Source organism: Mytilus californianus, unplaced genomic scaffold (genome assembly GCF_021869535.1).
Source record: "Mytilus californianus isolate M0D057914Y unplaced genomic scaffold, xbMytCali1.0.p SCAF_7, whole genome shotgun sequence".
In the NCBI taxonomy this organism is placed as follows: Eukaryota; Metazoa; Mollusca; class Bivalvia; order Mytilida; family Mytilidae; genus Mytilus; species Mytilus californianus.
Window position 1 is genome coordinate 75084073 of NW_026262723.1, and position 21590 is coordinate 75105662.

At 33.4% G+C, this 21590-nt stretch overlaps 1 protein-coding gene across 1 annotated transcript in view; it reads right to left on the reverse strand.

Annotated features, from left to right (window-relative positions):
- Nucleotides 1–16362, reverse strand: part of LOC127708476 (uncharacterized) — a 34303-nt gene extending 17941 nt beyond the window's left edge. The window contains exons 1-3 of the mRNA XM_052213351.1: nucleotides 16175–16362; nucleotides 15983–16085; nucleotides 162–259 (exon numbers count right to left, since the gene is read on the reverse strand). Of these exons, the coding sequence (XP_052069311.1) occupies nucleotides 162–259; nucleotides 15983–16085; nucleotides 16175–16267 (294 nt within the window). The 5' untranslated portion in view covers nucleotides 16268–16362. The remainder of the gene's footprint in view (nucleotides 1–161; nucleotides 260–15982; nucleotides 16086–16174) is intronic.
- Between the last annotated feature and the right edge of the window lie 5228 nt (nucleotides 16363–21590).

Genomic DNA, 21590 nt, shown 5'->3' on the forward strand with positions numbered 1-21590 from the left:
GGTCAGCAATTTCCATGTTTTCTCTATGGACAGCACTCTGAGGTCCCCCATTACTAAGGCTTTTATTAAGTCCTATTAAGGCTATATGAGGTCAGTCTAATGGAACACATTAACCCTGTATGCTATGATTGTAATATCTACACAGTAATATGTTAACTTACCACATTGTGGGCTTGTGGAGCTTGGATATACCCTGTATGTTGCATTCTTACATTAGACTGACTACCATACCCTTCATCTTTATAGTGATTCATTCCACCTGTAAAAGAATCAATCACAGGTGAGTCAATACAACATTGTCTGTTAATATAAAAGTATTTTCTTTTTGAACATTTCACAAACTGCTTAATGAATGTGGTTTCACTTTTCAAGCAACATGAGTAAATCAATTCATTATACTTTCTAACTATTTTATGAATCATTATAGATCTGACATGATTTTTTTTTTTTTCTTTTTACAATGTACCAAAAATTGTCAACACTGACCAAATGAAATGCAGACTACATACCGAAGTAATGGACACAATCAATATTCCATCTCTTTTCCACTTCATATGATTTCAGTGATATTTAGTCAATTCCATTTTTTAAAAGATACAATTTATATTCACTGAGATTGATCAATAATACATTAGAGTTCTGGTTTGAGTCTTGGACTCAACTGACCTGCATTTTCATATTTGATTTAAAACATACTAAAACGTATATTCAACTTACAATAAAATGCTTTGCTGAGCGCAGCCTGATACGAAGTCGAACCCTGAACAGTTGGTACAAATTTGGACACAATATTCAAGATTGATACTGTCTGAATTTGGATTGTGATCAAATTTTTGACATAATATAGATTTCTGACAAAAAATAAATGTGGTCAAAGATCTTACAAATCTATTGCGCAATACTGTGCAATTGAAGATTTCTTCTTGAAACTTTTCATAATATATAAAATTTGAAATATTTTGAAAAAAAAAATGGATCCTCTAAAAAAAATTGGAAAAAAAAATCCCCCCCCCCCCCCACCAACTTTTTGAAACCCCTCTTGGAGCAATAACCCCAAAACTTGATCCTAGCCTTTCCTTTGTAGTATGGAACCTTGTAGTACAATTTCAGAGAGATCCATACACTTAAACACAAGTTATTGTCTGGAAACTAGAAAAATGCTTGTTTTTGGCCCTTTTTTGGCCCCTAATTCCTACATATTTGGGCAATTAACCCCAAACTCAATCCTAGCCTTCCCTTTGTGATATGGAACCATAGAAATAAATGGGGAATGTGTCCATGGAACACAGATGATGCTCCCACTTGCATATCATATAAAGTTATAAAGGGAAATAACTGAAGAACGGTAAAAGTGACGCTACCCAAATTTGTACTTGATCTGAGTTTTGTGGTAATAAGTATTGTGTATAAGTCTCAACACATTTGGATGAGGCTAACATAAGTAAGAGAACGGAAACAAAATATTCAGCAATTTTTTATGTTTATAAAGGGGCATAACTCAAGAACGGTAAAAGTGACGCCACCTTATTTCGAACTTGATCTGTATTATGTGGTAATAAGCATTGTGTATAAGTTTCATGACAGTTGGTTGAGGCAAACTAAAGTTAGAGAACAGAAACGAAAAATTCAGCAATTTTTCCATTTGTAAAGGGGCATAACTCTAGAACGGTTATAGTGACACCACCAAAATTCAAACTTGATCCGTGTTTTGTGGTAATAAGCATTGTGTATAAGTTTCATAACATTTGGTTGAGGCAAAATAAAGTTAGAGAACGGAAACCAACTTTGGGACGTACGTACGTACAGACGTACAAGGGTAAAACTTAATGCCCCCTCCACTACGGTGGGGGCATAAAAAGTCATTTATCACGAGCCAAACCTGTGCTTTATGTACTATGTAATACACATGTGTGAAATTGTCTTCACCAGATTCCCTCCCAGATCAGACCCTTTTAAAGGTAATAAAATTAAAATTCAGGTGATTTCCCGCAAATTTGATTTATACAGAACGAAGCCCAGTAATGAATCCGGAATTACTGGTACTTTAACATTAGCGTGTAACTTTCAGTTTCTATTTCCTCTTCAAAATAGAAAGTAGTGTGAGGGATTCCTGAGAAATTTACCATTTTGAGTCATTAAAATCATTTCAATTTTTAAACTGTTGCATTCCATAAATCGTTCTTGAAAGTTTTTAGAATATCCGTAAGACAAGAGGCTGTCAGAGTAGCAGCAAACCAGATTTTCCTGCAGAGGTCGAACCCTGAACAGTCAAGCAAGTATGGACACAACATTTAAGCTTAAACAGCTCTGAATTTGGATAGTGATTGAATATTTAACACAGCATAGGTTTGTGACACAAAATGAATGTGGTCAAAGAAATGTGCACAGGTGTGAGATTAACTTATGCATCCGAATTTTCAAAAATGCTAAAAATATCATTGACACCTGTATCTAACGTTCATTTCGAGTCTTTTCCTGTAGAAATAAAGCAAAAAGAGCTACTTAAACTCAATCGTGCTTTGTAAACGTACACGGATTGATCAATAATACATTAGAGTTCTGGTTTGAGTCTTGGACTCAACTGACCTGCATTTTCATATTTGATTTAAAACATACTAAAACGTATATTCAACTTACAATAAAATGCTTTGCTGAGCGCAGCCTGATACGAATGATACGAGGTCGAACCCTGAACAGTTGGTACAAATTTGGACACAATATTCAAGATTGATACTGTCTGAATTTGGATTGTGATCAAATTTTTGACATAATATAGATTTCTGACAAAAAATAAATGTGGTCAAAGATCTTACAAATCTATTGCGCAATACTGTGCAATTGAAGATTTCTTCTTGAAACTTTTCAAAAATATATAAAATTTGAAATATTTTGAAAAAAAAAATGGATCCTCTAAAAAAAATTGGAAAAAAAAATCCCCCCCCCCCCACCAACTTTTTGAAACCCCTCTTGGAGCAATAACCCCAAAACTCGATCCTAGCCTTTCCTTTGTAGTATGGAACCTTGTAGTACAATTTCAGAGAGATCCATACACTTAAACACAAGTTATTGTCTGGAAACTAGAAAAATGCTTGTTTTTGGCCCTTTTTTGGCCCCTAATTCCTACATATTTGGGCAATTAACCCCAAACTCAATCCTAGCCTTCCCTTTGTGATATGGAACCTTGTGGTACAATGTCAGAGAGATCCATACACTTACACACAAGTTATTGTCTGGAAACTAGAAAAATGCTTGTTTTTGGCCCCTTTTTGGCCCTTAATTCCTAAACTGTTGGCCCCATAACCCCTAAAATAAATCCCAACCTTCTACTTGTGGTATTAAACATTGTCATACAATTTCAGAGCAATCGTAATACTTATACACAAGTTAATATCCTGAAACTAGAAAAATGCTTGTTTTGGGCCCCTTTTGGGCCCCTAATTCCTAAACGGTTGGGACCATCATCCCTAAAATCAATCCCAACCTTCCTTTTGTGGTATTGAACCTTCTTAAAATAATTTCATAGAGATCCATTCACTTAAACTAAAGTTATTGTATGGAAACCAATGTGTCTTCGGACGACGACGCAGACGACGACGACATCATACCATTATACGATCCCAAAATTTTTTTGCGGTCGTATAAAAAGTCCAAAAGAAACAATTCACAAAAGTTACAATGCATGGATTCATTAAAATATATCAGCATTTTGTGTGTATTTTGGGCTAGACACCATCTAATTATCCAGAAATTACCTCCGAAGACTGCCGACAATCATAAATATAAAATAAACACACATACACATGCTATTCTGTAATGACAATTTTTCTAGGTGTGTTTGATTTTATGTTATAGATTGAAAATATATGTATATCATCATTTTACCTGTATAAGAATGATTTTGTATGCAGGATCATTTAATGAAATGTTATTCCCATAAATTCCTGACCAAGGGTCCATAAATGGTCACATTTGCCAGTCATAACCTAAACTGAAGGCTATTTGTCCTGAACACCACACTGGGATTTAGGACAAATCAATTTTTTTTCCAAAATAATTTCGGTCATTTCATTATAATCAGGTTTCTTATTCGCCAATTTGAACTTACTTTTGATTTGTAATCCCTTGCCTGTAATATAACTGCCTCTCCAGTATATTACGAGACTTTGCAGCAATAACAATAGCCAATTCTGATTTAAAAATCAAAACTTTATTTTACATAGAAATAAATGGGGAATGTGTCCATGGAACACAGATGATGCTCCCACTTGCATATCATATAAAGTTATAAAGGGAAATAACTGAAGAACGGTAAAAGTGACGCTACCCAAATTTGTACTTGATCTGAGTTTTGTGGTAATAAGTATTGTGTATAAGTCTCAACACATTTGGATGAGGCTAACATAAGTAAGAGAACGGAAACAAAATATTCAGCAATTTTTTATGTTTATAAAGGGGCATAACTCAAGAACGGTAAAAGTGACGCCACCTTATTTCGAACTTGTTCTGTATTATGTGGTAATAAGCATTGTGTATGAGTTTCATGACAGTTGGTTGAGGCAAACTAAAGTTAGAGAACAGAAACGAAAAATTCAGCAATTTTTCCATTTGTAAAGGGGCATAACTCTAGAACGGTTATAGTGACACCACCAAAATTCAAACTTGATCCGTGTTTTGTGGTAATAAGCATTGTGTATAAGTTTCATAACATTTGGTTGAGGCAAAATAAAGTTAGAGAACGGAAACCAACTTTGGGACATACGTACGTACAGACGTACAAGGGTAAAACTTAATGCCCCCTCCACTACGGTGGGGGCATAAAAAGTCATTTATCACGAGCCAAACCTGTGCTTTATGTACTATGTAATACACATGTGTGAAATTGTTTTCACCAGATTCCCTCCCAGATCAGACCCTTTTAAAGGTAATAAAATTAAAATTCAGGTGATTTCCCGCAAATTTGATTTATACAGAACGAAGCCCAGTAATGAATCCGGAATTACTGGTACTTTAACATTAGCGTGTAACTTTCAGTTTCTATTTCCTCTTCAAAATAGAAAGTAGTGTGAGGGATTCCTGAGAAATTTACCATTTTGAGTCATTAAAATCATTTCAATTTTTAAACTGTTGCATTCCATAAATCGTTCTTGAAAGTTTTTAGAATATCCGTAAGACAAGAGGCTGTCAGAGTAGCAGCAAACCAGATTTTCCTGCAGAGGTCGAACCCTGAACAGTCAAGCAAGTATGGACACAACATTTAAGCTTAAACAGCTCTGAATTTGGATAGTGATTGAATATTTAACACAGCATAGGTTTGTGACACAAAATGAATGTGGTCAAAGAAATGTGCACAGGTGTGAGATTAACTTATGCATCCGAATTTTCAAAAATGCTAAAAATATCATTGACACCTGTATCTAACGTTCATTTCGAGTCTTTTCCTGTAGAAATAAAGCAAAAAGAGCTACTTAAACTCAATCGTGCTTTGTAAACGTACACGGATTTTACGTATCCGTCTCTGGTCCATGTTTTAATATTGTCAAGTCAACATCAGGTAATAGGAAAAGTACTTTTCAAAAACGAAAATGAAGTTATTGACAGCGTAATTTTGCACAATTAAAGAGCCTTAGGCAGATATTAGTACACTGGTTTTGCACACTTCGATTGGTGCACTGTCAATTTAACAGTTAATGCCAGAACATTGAATTTGTATTAAAAATCAAGTCAAATACCGTTTTTGTGTCAATCATAATTTATATGATGCTGAACTGATTACTATGGTTGCCTTTTATTTCTATACCGTTTTTGTGTCAATCATAATTTATATGATGCTGAACTGATTACTATGGTTGTTGCCTTTTATTTCTAAGTCTTAAGGGATTAAAATCGGCAAAAGACAACAACAAAAAAATGTCCGGCTGGCTCAAATATTTTTTGGAAGCCCTGCCCCCAAACAGGATCAAGTATAAATTAAACATTAACACACACAACAAAAATAAAAATACCACATAACAACTGTGACATCTACCTTCAAAACACACATGACTTAAAAAAAATAGTTATAAAGAAATTTTTGACAGCTTCTGACTAAAATCAATTGAACATATACAGTCATTGATAGACTATCTATACATAAACTTATTAATTACACCATTTCTGTTCAAAGGGAAATAACTCAATCATATAATAAATATCACTTTTGGCTACTGAAAGATCTACAACTCAACAACGAGAAAAAGCTAAAATCATGAAAATTGAACTTGACCTTCATTTCGTCACAGGAAACAACATATCTAAATTTGAAAAAATTTCGTCAAAGCGTTTTCATGTCAATGAACGGACACTGTTTGGCAGCCACCCGCCCGCCCATACATCCGCAAATCAATAATCGATTTTTCCTTTCGAAAATCCAGTTAAAATGAGATATTAATTGGACCTGTGGGTTCAGGAAAGATTTTAAATAAAAGAAGAATGTGTCTGATGACATGAATGCCCCCGCTCAAGATTTGCTAATTTCCAAGTTAAAAAGGGGCATAACTCTAGAACAGTAAATGACTCACTGCCCAAATTCGAACTATGTCTGTGTGCTGTGGTTCTATCATAGTGACTGAATTTCATAAAATTTGGATAAGACAAACTTAAGTTAAAGTGCGGAAACTAAAAAATTTGCAATTTGTAAAGTTAGAAAATCTAGAACTGTTAATGACATACATAAAAATACTGACAAAATTTAAACTCTGTCTGCTTGTTGTGGTTTATAGCATTGTGAAAGAGTTTCATAAAATTTGGACAAGGGAAACTTAAGTTAGAGTGCGGAAACTCTACAACGGTAAGTGACTCACTGCCCAAATTTGAACTCTTGTCTACAAGTTTTGATTCTTGGCATTGTGTATGAGTTTCATAAAATTTGGATGAGGAAAACTGAAGTCAGAGTGCGGAACAAAAAAACTACGGAAGGACAGATGAAGGTTTATAACAAATGCCATGATGGCAATAGCTTGCATGTCCCAGGTGAGCTAAAAACTGACAAGGGCTTTAATTGTCATTATGGTAATTGTTAATAATATATTTTTCCTAAGAAGGAATACAATTCTGTAAAGTTTAATCTAAAATCAATCATAAGTGAAGTTGGGAAGTGAAAAAATGCCAATACATTGTACAACCAGTGTTATTTTTCTAGAGAAAGAATATTTGTAAACTCAATATATTAACAATGAATGTCTTCTTTTTGATTTCTTGTGATGTTGCAATTGGGTTCTATCAAAATTTATATTTAAATCATATACTACATACATATACATAATACAAGTTAACTGGCAATTGAAATCAGAAGTTATAGGAGGAAACTATTTTAATATAGTGAATCATTTCATTCAAACTGTAACATATCTATGTTTGATGTATTTAACTTGTTTTACTCAAAGCAAGGGATAAATAATATCATAACAAATTTAATTGGTATCAGACTTGTATAATATATACCAGTACATGGTTTTCTCATAGACTTTTCTTGAATTGAAATCTTAGTTCTGTAATTAGCTCATACAAAACAATAATGATTACAGTAATACACTTTCTCAGACAATCTATAAATAGACAAAAATGTTTAAAATTTCACCTGATTTCAATGGTGCTTGCCATGGGATGACTTTTAAAATGTGTTTCCCACAGTGAAATAATTAAACTTACATGTAAATTCAAGATCAAGCCAAATAAAAACTTAAGTTGCTCTTTACTTTGTTTATCAAACTATAAATATCAAAGTTACTGTATTGTATCTGATTAAAGCATATTTTTCTACTATTAAAGTACACATGTGATAAGTATAACAAAAATCTTGCTCAAATGTTTAAAGTTCTATTTCCCCCATTTTTACCTCCATACATATACACAAATGTATGTACTTTTACATTTTAAATTCAGCAAAACAATCATAAGACAGCATTTTTACTCATGCAAACCTTTATCATTATGCAGTATTGACACTTAAAACTGATGGGACATCAATGGGGACAATTCTTGACCTGTGTCCAATATAACAGACCAAGAAGTCTACTTAATACTAAATAGTATAGCTTCTAAATTCAGGTGATACCTTTTTTTGATGACTTATTATAATTTATATATATACTGATATATTTATATTTTACTACTAATGTAGCTGCTACTATTCATCACTTATTTACTGTTCCTACTATTTTACTTTAAATATACAATATCTTATTGTTTTAGTTCTGTTACACAAACATTGTCAGTCTGAGTAAGAGTATACAGCTGTGTAATAAGATCACAATAAACCTTATTAACTTTGTGTACATAATGCACATTAACTACCAGCTAGAGGCTTAAAAGTACTGTATCACCAACTCAGGGCTTCCAAAAATATTTTAAGCCAGCCGGACATTTTATATATTATCCCGATTTTAATCCCTTAAGACTAAATAAACAAAAGGCAATTATGGTATTCAGTTGCTGAGTTGGCCATCCCAATGATTGACATTAAAAAAAACGATATTAAACTTGCTTTGATTCAAATTCGAAGTTTTGACGTAAACTGTTAAATTGGCAGTGTATCATTCGAAGTGTGCAACATCAGCGTACTTATATCTGCCTTATACTCTTTATTTCTGCAAAATAACGTCAAAAACTTTACATTCGTTAAAATCTTATACCGGATGTTATCTTGACAATGGTAAAACATGGACCAGAGACAGATACGTAAATTCCGTGTATGTTTGCAAAATGAGTGTACGTAGCTCTTTCTACGTTATTTCTTCAAGAAAATATTCGAAATAAACGTGAGATAAAGGTATCAATGACAATTTAAGCATCTTTTGAAGAAATTAGGATGCAAAATTAAATTTTACACCTGCGCATGCGCACATGTGTACTAGTTCAAACAGAGACATGTCTCTGGTTCAAACAACGTGGTTATGACGATTTTTCATTTTCACCTTTTTAATTTTTTCATCAAATCATATTTGTAAACGTATTTCTGATAATTTAAATCTTTTTGACTAAATTAATTAGATGCAAACCGCTGAAATGTAAGATAATAACTTTGAATAGACCGATCAATGTCCGGTTCAAAATAGATTACCAGTCACCTGAATAGGTAAATTTCAGCTGTTCGACAACTAATTAGCCTTGATTAAAATGAGAAGGTATTAAAGTAGGGGTTGTTTTGATAGTACTTAATGATCATGTCACTTTTATGACCAGAAATGTGTGGCTATTAAAGGCAAAAGGTTGGGTCAAAAAGATCGCGAATGATGTTAAAATGACTGTCTCTTCAGAAAGCCATGAAAACTAAAAAGTAGATGACCGTTTCATGCTTTGCCCAGCCAGACTTTTACCGGACATTATACAAATGTCTGGAATATATGACCTTTTTGGAAGCCTTGCACCAACTCAACATCTTTGTATAATCTTAAAAAAAATTGTAAGAGATCCTTTTTAACACTTAAACAACATTGATCATCAGGGTACAATTTCTCTATATAAACTTTTTTTTTGCATAAGAAAGGAAGGAGGTGGGTTGCTTCCTCAAGATCTCACCCTTGTTTTTGGCCAAATTTAGTCTTAAAATTGACTATCATGAGGCCATTCCAATTACACATTGGTCCATAAAATCTCTAGTTCTGTCAATGAAATGAGAAAGACCATTTTTGAATTATTAAGATCAATGGCTTAATTGAAACAGTGAATATGAGGATGTACCAGTAAATCAGACTTCATAAAAACCGTCGCACCTGTCTGTCCTGACCACCAAAATTTCACCAGGTCCGCATTTTTTAAGTATGAGCCTGTCCAATTGTCGGACAGTTTCATACCGACAAAAAAGTGTCATTGTGGTTCGTTCCTTCAACATTTGGTAATCTGTCAAATCATTGGACACTGGTTTCCTTTTTGACATTTAAGTTATAAATGTGGTCAGAAATCATATTTTTGGAACCAGTTCACTCACAACTGTTGAAGTAATTTCAATGGTAGAGTGGCAAGTCATGTTTGTCCTATGCGAGTACATAGGCATATGAAAATGAAAATGGCTGCGAATACATTGAAAGACTTGGAACATTTATAAGGCCAAGAACAATCATGTGTTCATGATTTCTTGACTGACCAAACTAGTATGGCTCAGGCCCTAGTGCTGAGAGGATTTCTTTAAAATCATTTCGTCGACAAATTATATTTTGTAACCGCTAACTTATCTAATCAAAATTCATGAAAATCGACCAAAACTACATTCATTTTGTTCACTGACAAATAGCAAACATTAATATAATACCAGAACAGGACTCTGTGAATACACGATATTTTCCCGTAATGAAACAATATTTTTCTGATTTTCCATTATATCAAAATTCTGTCCTATAGACAGTCGATTACCCCATCCCTGTACAGACCCGACAGTTTTTAAACATGACACCCTAACCCTTAACAATAAACATACATATTTTTATGTCTCAATAAATTGCTTCGCCAAGCGCAGCTGGATACTACCGCAGAGGTCCAACCCTGAACCGTTGGGGCAAAAACTGGACGCAATATTCACGCTTGGTACAGGTCTGAATTTGGATTGTAATCAAATATTTGACACATAAAAGGTTTCTGACACAGAATAACTGCAGTCAAAGAACTTAGAATTGGTTATATGATTTGAATTTATATTCAATTTTTTGCTTTCCTGCAATACACTTTGCTGTTGTGAATTGACCCCCCCCCTCCCCCCCCATAATTTAATAGCAGTGTAAGGGAGGTAATCAAAACGTATTTGGATTACCTCCCTTACACTGCTTTTAAATTGTCTTAATTGTTCATTAACCATTACTTTATACATAATTTAAAAGCAGTGTAGGTGAGGTAATTCAAATGATGTATTTGAATTACCTCCCTTACACTGCTTTAAATTGTTTTGAACTAAAGTATTTGTCCATTAACCAGGACACCCTTGTTTTGCCCCTAATTCCTGAACGGTTTGAGCCATAACCCTCCCAAAGCAAATCCTAACCATCCCTTTGTGGTATGGAAACTTGTGGTATAATTTCAGAGATCCATACACCATTCAACAAGTTATTGTCTGGAAACAAGAAAAATGCTTATTTTTGGCCCCTAATTCCTTGATGTATTTGAATTACCTCCCTTACACTGCTTTAAATTATGTTTTGAACTAAAGTATTTGTCCATTAACCAGGACACCCTTGTTTTCCCCCTTTTTTGCCCCTAATTCCTAAACGGTTTGAGCCATAACCCCCCCCCCCAAAGCAAATTCTAACCATCCCTTTGTGGTATAATTTCAGAGAGATCCATACACCGTTCCACAAGTTATTGTCTGGAAACAAGAAAAATGCTTATTTTTACTGTTGGTAGCATAACCCCCAAAATCAATCCCAACCTTCCTTTTGTGGTATTGAACCTTATGGTTAAATTTCATAGAGATCCATTCACTTAAACTTAAGTTATTGTGCGAAAACCAATGTGTCTTCGGACGACGACGACGACGCCGACGTCATACCAATATATGACAGCAAAAATTTTTTGCGGTCGTATAAAAATGATTTTGTATCTAATTTCATTTTATAATGTTATCCTACTTCAAGGGGCATTAGCTACAATTTAGACAAAAATCTAAAATATGTTTCTTTATGTTTCAAGTATTAATAATAGCGGAATTTTGAAATAGTAGTTCTTTTAATCTTTATAAGTAGTCAGTTTGGCCCAAATTTGTCAAAATTAGATCAGAAACATCGCTGATGTATTATTCATATGCAAGTTAATAATTTTACCTCATTGAATACGTATTCATGTGACCTTCAATTTAACCCCTTAGTTGGAGATAAGTTACTCATATACTCAGCTTGTTTAGCTATTAAATAGAAAATAATGTCAACATTGAAAGTGAACCATTTGGTTGACTGATTCAATCCACAAAAAATCATTCTTATACAGGTAAAAACGATGATTTATATATTTTTTTAACCTATAATATGAAATCAAACAGACCTAGAATAGCATGTGCTCCCCATCTATTTTTATTTATGTTAATATCGGGTTATATGAACTTAGGCAGTCTTCGGAGGTCATCTTGTTGGTTAATTAAATGGCATCTAGACTAAAATACACATGAAATGCTGATACACATTATCAAGTCTTTGCATTGTCATGATTGATAATCATTTATTTTAGAGTTTTTGTAATTTGCATTTATGTTTATATAGTATGTTATATATCAAATATGAGAATTTGAGTCAAATCGGTGAACAAGACATTGAAAACAAATTGTGTGTGTATACAGTAACATAAAAACTGTGTGAGATCCCTATTGATTTTTTCGCTTAATATACTTTCAGCGTCGGATTTTTAGGTTTTATAATTTTTAACTATCAATTATTTAGTTTGCCTTTACAATAACAAAACTAATTAGTTAGGCTTAAATTAAAATATTGTTTGTTTGCAGTTTACCGACCGACCCTCGAAAATCCGCCCGACTGTGAAAATTTTATTGCTTTTAATTTGAAGAAATTATTTTTATTTTTCTATTGACGCAATCCGGAACTTCTGGTCGTTTCCGGAATTGATTTAAAGTCTGGGACGATTACACGTTTCAAATTCGGTTTATCTTACCTTCTTGTCAAGCGTACATCGGACCGTTTAATAATAAAGCACATGGAGATTGTTTACAGGTATCGATGAAGACATGGATGAGTACTTTGCGCTGTCGTTTTCTGTCAATTTTAAAACAAATAACAACCAAAAAAGTTTAATAGTAAACTGTTTATACAGATTCAGACAGATATCATTGACGATTTGAGAACGCATGATGCAGCGGATATTCATAAAACCGACGCGATAACGGTTTCCATCTCAAACAGATCGGGTACAGAATCTCTTGAGCCTGACTTTATGGAACCAATATCAGTGGTTAAACAATTTGACAGCAGCCTGAAGTATGCCATAGTTTCTATAAAACGTTGTGAAGACAACAAGGATGAAACCACTTATCCATGACTTCATGGATACCTGTAAACACGACAGGAAGGGCGCATTTGAAATTTATAATCGATTGACAATGCCAAATCTATAAGAAGCCACAGAAACTACACAAAGATGTAAAGAAAATGACTTGTAAAAATAAATATACTTTCTCTATGTTAAATCTATCTTCTATTGCAATGAGTATGCTCCTTTAGGATAAGGGGAGCTACCCCACTCATTGCAATTCTTCTCCCTCTTACAATATTAAATATACCCAAACAGTGTGGCTTGTGTGAATTGAATTATAACATGTCCTTAGGAGCTATGCTGCCAATTTTTTTATGCAGTCAAAACATTTCAGCACAGATTATTTACTTTTAAAGGGGTGCTATTGATTTCACCCTGAAGTCCAAGATTTTTTTTCGTTTTAATTAAAGCCTGATCACATCAACATATCTTTCAAAATATAACCTTATTACATATAATTAAATATTGTTAGATTTATGAAAACAGTCAGATGTCAAATATATTTTTTCAAGTTTCCTTTTTTTTTTAATTGAGAAAGAATCAATGGTTAATTTTTTTTATTGATAACACTCTTACATTGTCTTATGAATATTTGATATCTACACTTTCCTAATGAAAATACTCTACTCATGAAAACTTTCTAGTAAAGAAGCATATGTCAGTGAACAATTTCTTTAAAACAATTCTAGTCATTCCTTGTTTATAAGATCTTAGAAGTGTTCCAGTACTAGTATTTAATAATGTCATAAATTGGATAATCACACCATGTTATAGTTTCAATTTTGGTTGAAAAGTTTTTATCTGAAAATGCCTGTTCATTTCATGTTGGTTTTCAGTGTTGTTTTAAAAAAAAATTTCTTCACAAGAAACTTGGTTTGTGTAACTGCTTGTATAAACTTCATTTTGGCTGATAAAATAAAATATTTTTCCTACCTACCGACCCTTCAGTCTGAAGGTACAGTCGGAAAACTGCAAACAAACATATTTTTAAGGTTGGCCTTAAAAATGTTTATTTCATCACACGAGTCACAAGTTTCCTTAAAACAGCTGTCATATTCACGATTTTGAACATTAGACGTATCAGGCAATTGATTTATTATATTGGCAACTCTAACTTCGCTTTTGACACGAGTTCAGTTAATTTTCCACTTTACGACAGAAATAAAATAACTTAGGGTCGGTGCTCAAAAGTAGGGTCAGTCGGGTAACTGTAAACAGACATATATTTTTTTTTGCCTTAAGGTTATTAGGTTAAACCCCTTTGCTAAACTTATTTCACTATTTCAGTCCACATTGAGTATTCTTAGTAGCTTTGACTGTTGACCTAGTAATCACAAAATGAATACAGAATAGGGATCTTTATTCTTAAAGGTTTTCAATTCAACATTGTAGTAAGATCTTTGAATATTATTTGTTTCAGTACCGACATTGCTTTTGTTATAATAAATCAACACATAACAAAATAAGTATCGCTTTAATCCTTAAATAACAAGTTGTAAAGCATAAGTTAATTATACATTGTATATATATTCTAATGCATTTTCAGAGTTTTCAACTACCTAAGTTTAAGTACACATGTATAAGAAAATGTACATCATATATTTAAATATAAATCTATGTCCATGATAGGCCATAAAAAAGAATATGTTTGTTTGTCCTAACCCTACCCACCCAGAAAATAGCTGCCTCCTCAAAATTTTTTATTGTCCTGATGTGAAAAAGTTTTTTTTTAATCAGATAGACATGGACTAAAAAAACAACTGACACTTCAATTTCTCTTTGCCGAAAAAAAAGAAAATGCCTACCTACCTAACCACTGTCTCTACCTTTGGGTAGGGTTCGGGCAAACTAAAATATTTTTAAGTGTTGCCTTATGTTTTTATTTAAAGTTTAAAATAAAAGGCCCTGACATCAAAAATGTGAAACAATTTAGAGATAAAGAAATAGTATGTTATACCTTACATCTTCATCTTAACCTTGTTATTTTTAGATTAAGACTGTCTTTTCAAATCAAGTATATATAACCTGAAGCAGAAGTTGTAGCAGAGGATATTAAACATTGATCACAACTTTGACAAATTTGAACTTCATTTAATGATTAGCTATTATAGACAGTTTATAAATGGAGAAACCGGGAGACAGTGTGATGCATGATAATTATTACAACTGTAAAGCTGTATTTGCATGAAATATTTTAAAACTGTGATGAAAGCACAACTATTTGTTACTCCTGATGTTAATAGATAGCTTTCCTAATAAATATATATATACATGTATGTACAAGGATTAACTAACTAAAATATTTACACAATAGTCGACAAAGTCATTCTTCCTTACAGCCTCCATTAAAATGTTCATTTCTGGTAGATTTGATGGTTGTAATACTATGTACAATAATTGTGTCAAAACGTTTAAATTGTAAGATAACACTGATTTTAAAGGGAAATAACTCCACATATACTTTTTTCAAATAAGACAGATTCATTTGTTTTTTAATCTCCTCTGCTTAGCAATAATTTTAAGTAATTAATTTCTTAATAGCTTAAAATTATTTTTAAACAAATATAATTAGTAAATTTCACAGTCATTTAGCCAACAGCATGGTCATCTGTTGTGCGATGAGGTCAATGAACTAGCAAGGATTACCTGTCACTCCTGTTATGTAATCATTATATATGTTATTATTATACAATCAACTGATGAACAGGTATGACATGCAATTAACCCTCAATTGTCCAGAATTTTAAACAAATGGATTAATGAAAATGGTTGGGAAGTTTGAAACACATCAGTCTTAAATAAAAAAACAAAACAAAAACAAAACAAAAGCAAAATGATGCTTCACAATCCCCATGGAAAACAAGAATGTGGCATCAGAAAAACAGCATGACACAATGACATGCTATTTTTCTTTAGATTATTATCTAAACACTACTGTGTAAGTTAAACTTTAAAGATACACATGTGTGTCAACTGTACTTACCAAACATACTCTGTCTGAGAACATGGACACTCTCCAGTATTTTGTCTACATGTTCTTGTGCCACTCCCATAGCCTGCAGCTGTGGCTGTTGAAGCTGGCATACCTGTAAACATATCAACAGTATCAGAACCACATTTCAAAAGATTTGCCTTGAGGAAGCCATTTTGCAAATTATTTTGTGGTGTTACTTACAGACTGAAGAGTTTTGAATCCATAGGCTTCAAATGTATCAGCATATTGTTTACACATAAATGTCTCTAACCATCTTTCGACTGGCCCGGGCATTTTAATACCCTTTGGGCCCTAAATTTTATCAAATTTTGCAAAAAATTGCTTTCGACTTATCATAATGGAAGATAATCACGTGACTGTGTATCAGGTCGATGGGCCGCATAAGAATTTGAAAAAAACACCTGTTGTTATGATCAAACCAAAAACCGATCAGTCATATGATTGGTTGCAATGTTCTTGTGACAAACAGAATGATATTTTCTTTTCACGTGGCGTCCGTCGTCTGTCGTCCATTAACTTTAAAAAAAAAAAAATATAAAGACCGAGAAAATCTGTAAGGGACAAAAAATCTAGAATGTCAATATTTAACTTGATCTTTTTACTAAATTTAATAGTATTGATTTCAGTGTCCTTTAATGAGGGTAGGAATGGCCTTTACCGTCAGGCGTCAAACGGTCATTTTCGGCTACCGTTAGCGTCAAATTGGTTAAAATTTTACCGTTATTCGTCATGAAGGTACCCCCAATACGACCCTCTTTAATGACGTGTCTATTATAGCTTCCTTAGAAATTACGATAATGGTCAGCAAGATAACTTATACAAATAAATCAATGCGATCGAAATCGTCTGTCGGCTCAGTATAGGAGTTAGTGCCCTTTTATGACAATTTTTCCCTATTTTGGCGAAAATTAAGGTAGAGAGAAAAACTTTAAGACCAACAATGATCAACAAGACATGATCTACCAACAAGTCAAATGACCGAAATCGTCAGTCGACTATTGACCTTTAATAAAATCAGATTTTTACAAATTTTAGCGTCTATACACAATATCTCGAAACTTAAGAAGCTTTGAAAAGCAAACATTGCCAAAATATAAGATCTACAAACAAGTCAAATGATTTCTTTTCGATTGAATGATGTACAGTTAAAACATGGAACATTCAAAAAAACCAGATGCAACATTTCTGCGAAGATGTTATAGATGGTTACGAAAGTAGTCAGAAATTTCTGTGAGTCCACAAATTTGCATGCATTAAAATGTATCACTAGCCTGTCAACTCTAAGGTTGTGAGTCGAACCCCGCAAGAAAAGCTGACCGCCACGATATAACTAAAAGTGACGTTTAACATAAATATATCCATTAATCAATCAACCAATTAATCAATCAACCAATCAATCAATCTACCAAACACTCAGTTTAAAAGATAACATAAATGTTAGAATTCTTGGAGACATGGTACCCTATCCGAGCCAATAGATATAAAATATATCAAAGCAAGCTAGGGTTCGTATTTTACTATCAAAATCCTCGATTTAATTTAAGAAAGAAAAAAATGGCAATGTACACAGAATGATACTACTAATAACAAACAAACGAACAAACACTGTTTTCTTTGGTGTCATGCATTTTATTATAAAAAGTTCTTTTTGACAAATGAGAAAACAGAAAGTTTCAAAATTCTTTTTTAACGGAACAAGACATTAAAAAGGTTAGGATGAGCTGTGTGTCTTTTGTTGTTAGGGATGTATAAGTACCCTGCCACGTCCGGTCTGTGTTTTTGTTAGATGTTTTTCTGCTTTGTGTCGATTTGGCGAGTTAAGCCATTTTCAACTGATTTTTATAGTTTGTTCTTATGTTGTGCTGTTACACCACTGTCCCAGGTAAAAAGGGTGAGGGGGCTCTTACTGCAAACAGGTTTAACCCCGCCAGATTCTTTATATGCCTGTCCCAAGTCAGGAGCCTGTAGTTCAGTATAGTATTTGTCATTGGTTCATGTCTGTCATATTTGTTTTTCGTAAATTGTTTTGTTTTAAATTATGCCGTTATTTTTTTTTTTCAATTGAGTTGTTTCATATTTTTCCTGTCGGAGCCTTTTATAGCCAAATTTACGGTATGGGTTTTTCTCTTTCACGGTTGAAGTCCGTACGGTTGCCTATATATCTACCCAGAAATTTGTATTGCATGCACACGTATAAAAATTGCGGTTTATATCCAACGCAATCATAGGTTTGAACGTTGTTTTGAATTTAGATTTGTATATATATATATATTCATGCCTTATATATCATGTACTTTGTTACGACGCTAGATAAAAACTGACGAGGAAAGGTAACACCCGGCCACCGAAAGCTATAGAGCCTAGGTGGTCGAGTGGTCTAGCGCGTCGGTCATAGTGCAAGGCGATTTGGTGCCACGATATCTCAGTAGCATGAGTTCGAATCCCGGCCAGGGAAGAACAAAATTTACTGATCTAACATTATTGGGCTGTTGTTTAGACGAATTATATATACAGAATGTATTTTCAGCCTTGTATCACCGATAGATAAAATCTGTCGTAGAGTCGTCACTGGTTTAGACGTACTTATAATATAATTATTTCTGTGACTGCATCTTACATTAATTTGTAGGATCCTTTACAATAGATAATTCAGCTGATCTGTAACAATTCAATCTTCATGCCTTATATATCATGTACTGTGTTACGACGCTAGATAAAAACTGACGAGGAAAGGTAACACCAGGCCACAGAAAGGTTAATTTTATAGAGCCTAGGTGGTCGAGTGGTCTAGCGCGTCGGGCATAGTGCATTTTGTATAGAAATATTTAAACTGGTCTATGTATACCATCCTATCATATTAATGTCGTTCCTAGTAAACCACTGTATATATACTTGGACTTCTTGGTGTGCTTTTCTGATACAAAAGTGCTGACTTTTCTTTAATTTATTGTAAAACTGTGATCTTTTAGTTAAATTATGGTATATCAGGCATGTCATAAAGAAATGATGACATGCCTGATTGCACATTAAGGAATAGTTCCTTAATGTGCAATTCCTGCAATTTAAGTCATAATTACTTTTCTCTGACAGACTATAGTGCCTGACAAGATTTTATGAGGAAGACGAATCCGGCATTAAAATGATCAAATTGACTTGCAATGTATAAAATAGGCGAGTCGGTCATATTTTGACTTCTTCGACTCACTGATAATGTTAAAACAGAGGCGGGTTTAGAGGGGAGCGACCCTTAATATAGAATCCGAGCTACATATATGGTTAATGCATAGACTTTATAAAACCCTACTTCTAACGTTGCCATGGTGCTCCCCCTTTTCAAAATCCTGGCTCCGCAACTGCAGTTTGGGTCGAAATGAAATACTGATATCAACATAATCAGACTGAAAAATATTATTCATTCTGATTAGACAAACAAGTTTTTTATTTTAACTTTTTGCCGACTTACATATGCCATGATATGTATACAGTATTACCCATCAAACAAGTGTATCAACGTAATGTTTCATAATGTTATTATTTATCTCACTATTACCACGTTCGAAATTTGCAAATAGTATTGCCGGTATAGTTAATTCTTAGCAGTAAATTCGAAATTTCAATATGAATTAAATGAATATTTCAGTCACAATGTTGAGAGTTTTTGTTTACTCTATATGAGGTAAAGGTGATTTTTCTGTGTAAAAAAGATAAGAGTTCCCTTTTTAACAACAAAAACACTTTTAACTCAAACAGGAGGGTGTGGATGGAGGTTTACAGAATAAAGAATAATTGGCAAAAAATATGAAAAATGGACCAAAAAAAAAATGAAGAATAGAGAACAATGAGGTGCTAAAATATAGAGAATAGAGAATAATGGGCAAAAAGTATAAAGAATAGAGAAAAATGGCCTAATAAATTAAAGAATACAGAAATGAAGGACCGCCATTCAGACCGTCAAACCGGTGTTTTGCATTTGTGCCGATCTGCATTTCACTTGCGCCGATTTTTTCTTTCATTTGCAACGATTATTTCTTTCATTTGCGCCGATTGTTTTGCAGGTAAATTACAGGTGAAAACTATTTTTATTTATCATTAAAAACCTCTTCCGCTAGCCAGTTTTACATATGTTATGATTTATCAATTAAAACATGCATATAAATGTCGCCCCCTGCCCACAATGGGGAGGTGGAAGTAGGACTTCGAGCAAAACAAGTCAATTTTAAGGTTAAAAGCACTCTGTTTACATCCACTAAAATAACTGAGTATAGCAATAAAATATCAAATGATATAAAAATCTATTTACAGCCTTTAAAATATCAAAGGACAATAAAACCTCTTTACGCCATGAAAAAAGCACAGCACTAAAATGCAAAAAGGAGCAAATGGAACTTGAAATTATTGAATCGGCGCAAATGAAACAACCAAATCGGCGCAAATGAAAGATTGAAAATTTATAAAATCGGCGCAAATGTCATACGCCCCCTAAAACCGTGAGTCTCAACAATGTGACACGGCTTATACTAGCACTTGATTAACACATCACATTTTTTAAACAAAATTTCGTATAAATAGCCCTGTTAAGATTGTATTTTTTCCAGCTGAAATGAACATCAGATTCCTGACTTAGGACAGGTGCAAACAATTGCAGTGGGTTTAAACGTTTTAATGGTACATGCACATTTCTATACGATTCGCGACTTGCGCCTCATCAGTATTATAATGCTTGATACTTGAAAGGTTAGAAAAAAGAAAAAGTCAAAAGATTTAGAGCAGATAACAAACCAAATTTCAGAAACAGTAAAAACACAGCAGTCTAAATGGAGACAGTCAATATCAAGTATCGGATGTAAAAGTTGTCTTTTTGTGTATAAAAAAAAATGTATTTAGATATGTTAATTGCAATTAATCTGCTCCATGTGGGTGCTGTGATTAGCAAAATCTATCATTGAATTTCAATATTTTAGAAAATAAATCCTCAGAATTCACTAAAATACGGCAGTTTTTATAAGTGAAATCAGGTGCCAGAAGAGAGTCAGAACACAGGATTTTACACCATTTTCTTCCATACCCCTCGCCGTAAAGGCCACTTAGTTGCGACAGACTAGCCTTGTGAGTCTAGTTCTATAACTTTTACAATATCTCCTGTTACTAAAAATCTATTGACATCACTGAGTATCTATATTAATTGACCCCCTCGGCCAAGGCTTGGGAGGGCAGGGGGTATAAACTTCCATAACACTGCAGTTTGAGGATGTGCCAAACATTTGGGTATACTTTTCAGGGAAAATGAAGGAATAAAAACCAGAAGGGAGGTATTCATCAAATTTTGCTATTGTAAATATTAGATCATATTTATATCAGGATAAAATTACGTGTTTGTTATATTGATGTGTCTTGTTGAACCCGAAGGACACAGTGCAGTACTGAAGTGTAAAAAAAAGTTTTTTAAGTATATATGTGATGAAAAAAAATTATTTGTGTTTGTGATAATCCTTGGGATGCAAATCCCTGCCCCACCCCAGAGAATCAAATGGTTGCACCTTAATAATTTAAAGTTTCTTTGTATGATAGCACGGACTGGTCATTCGCAGTAAAAGTT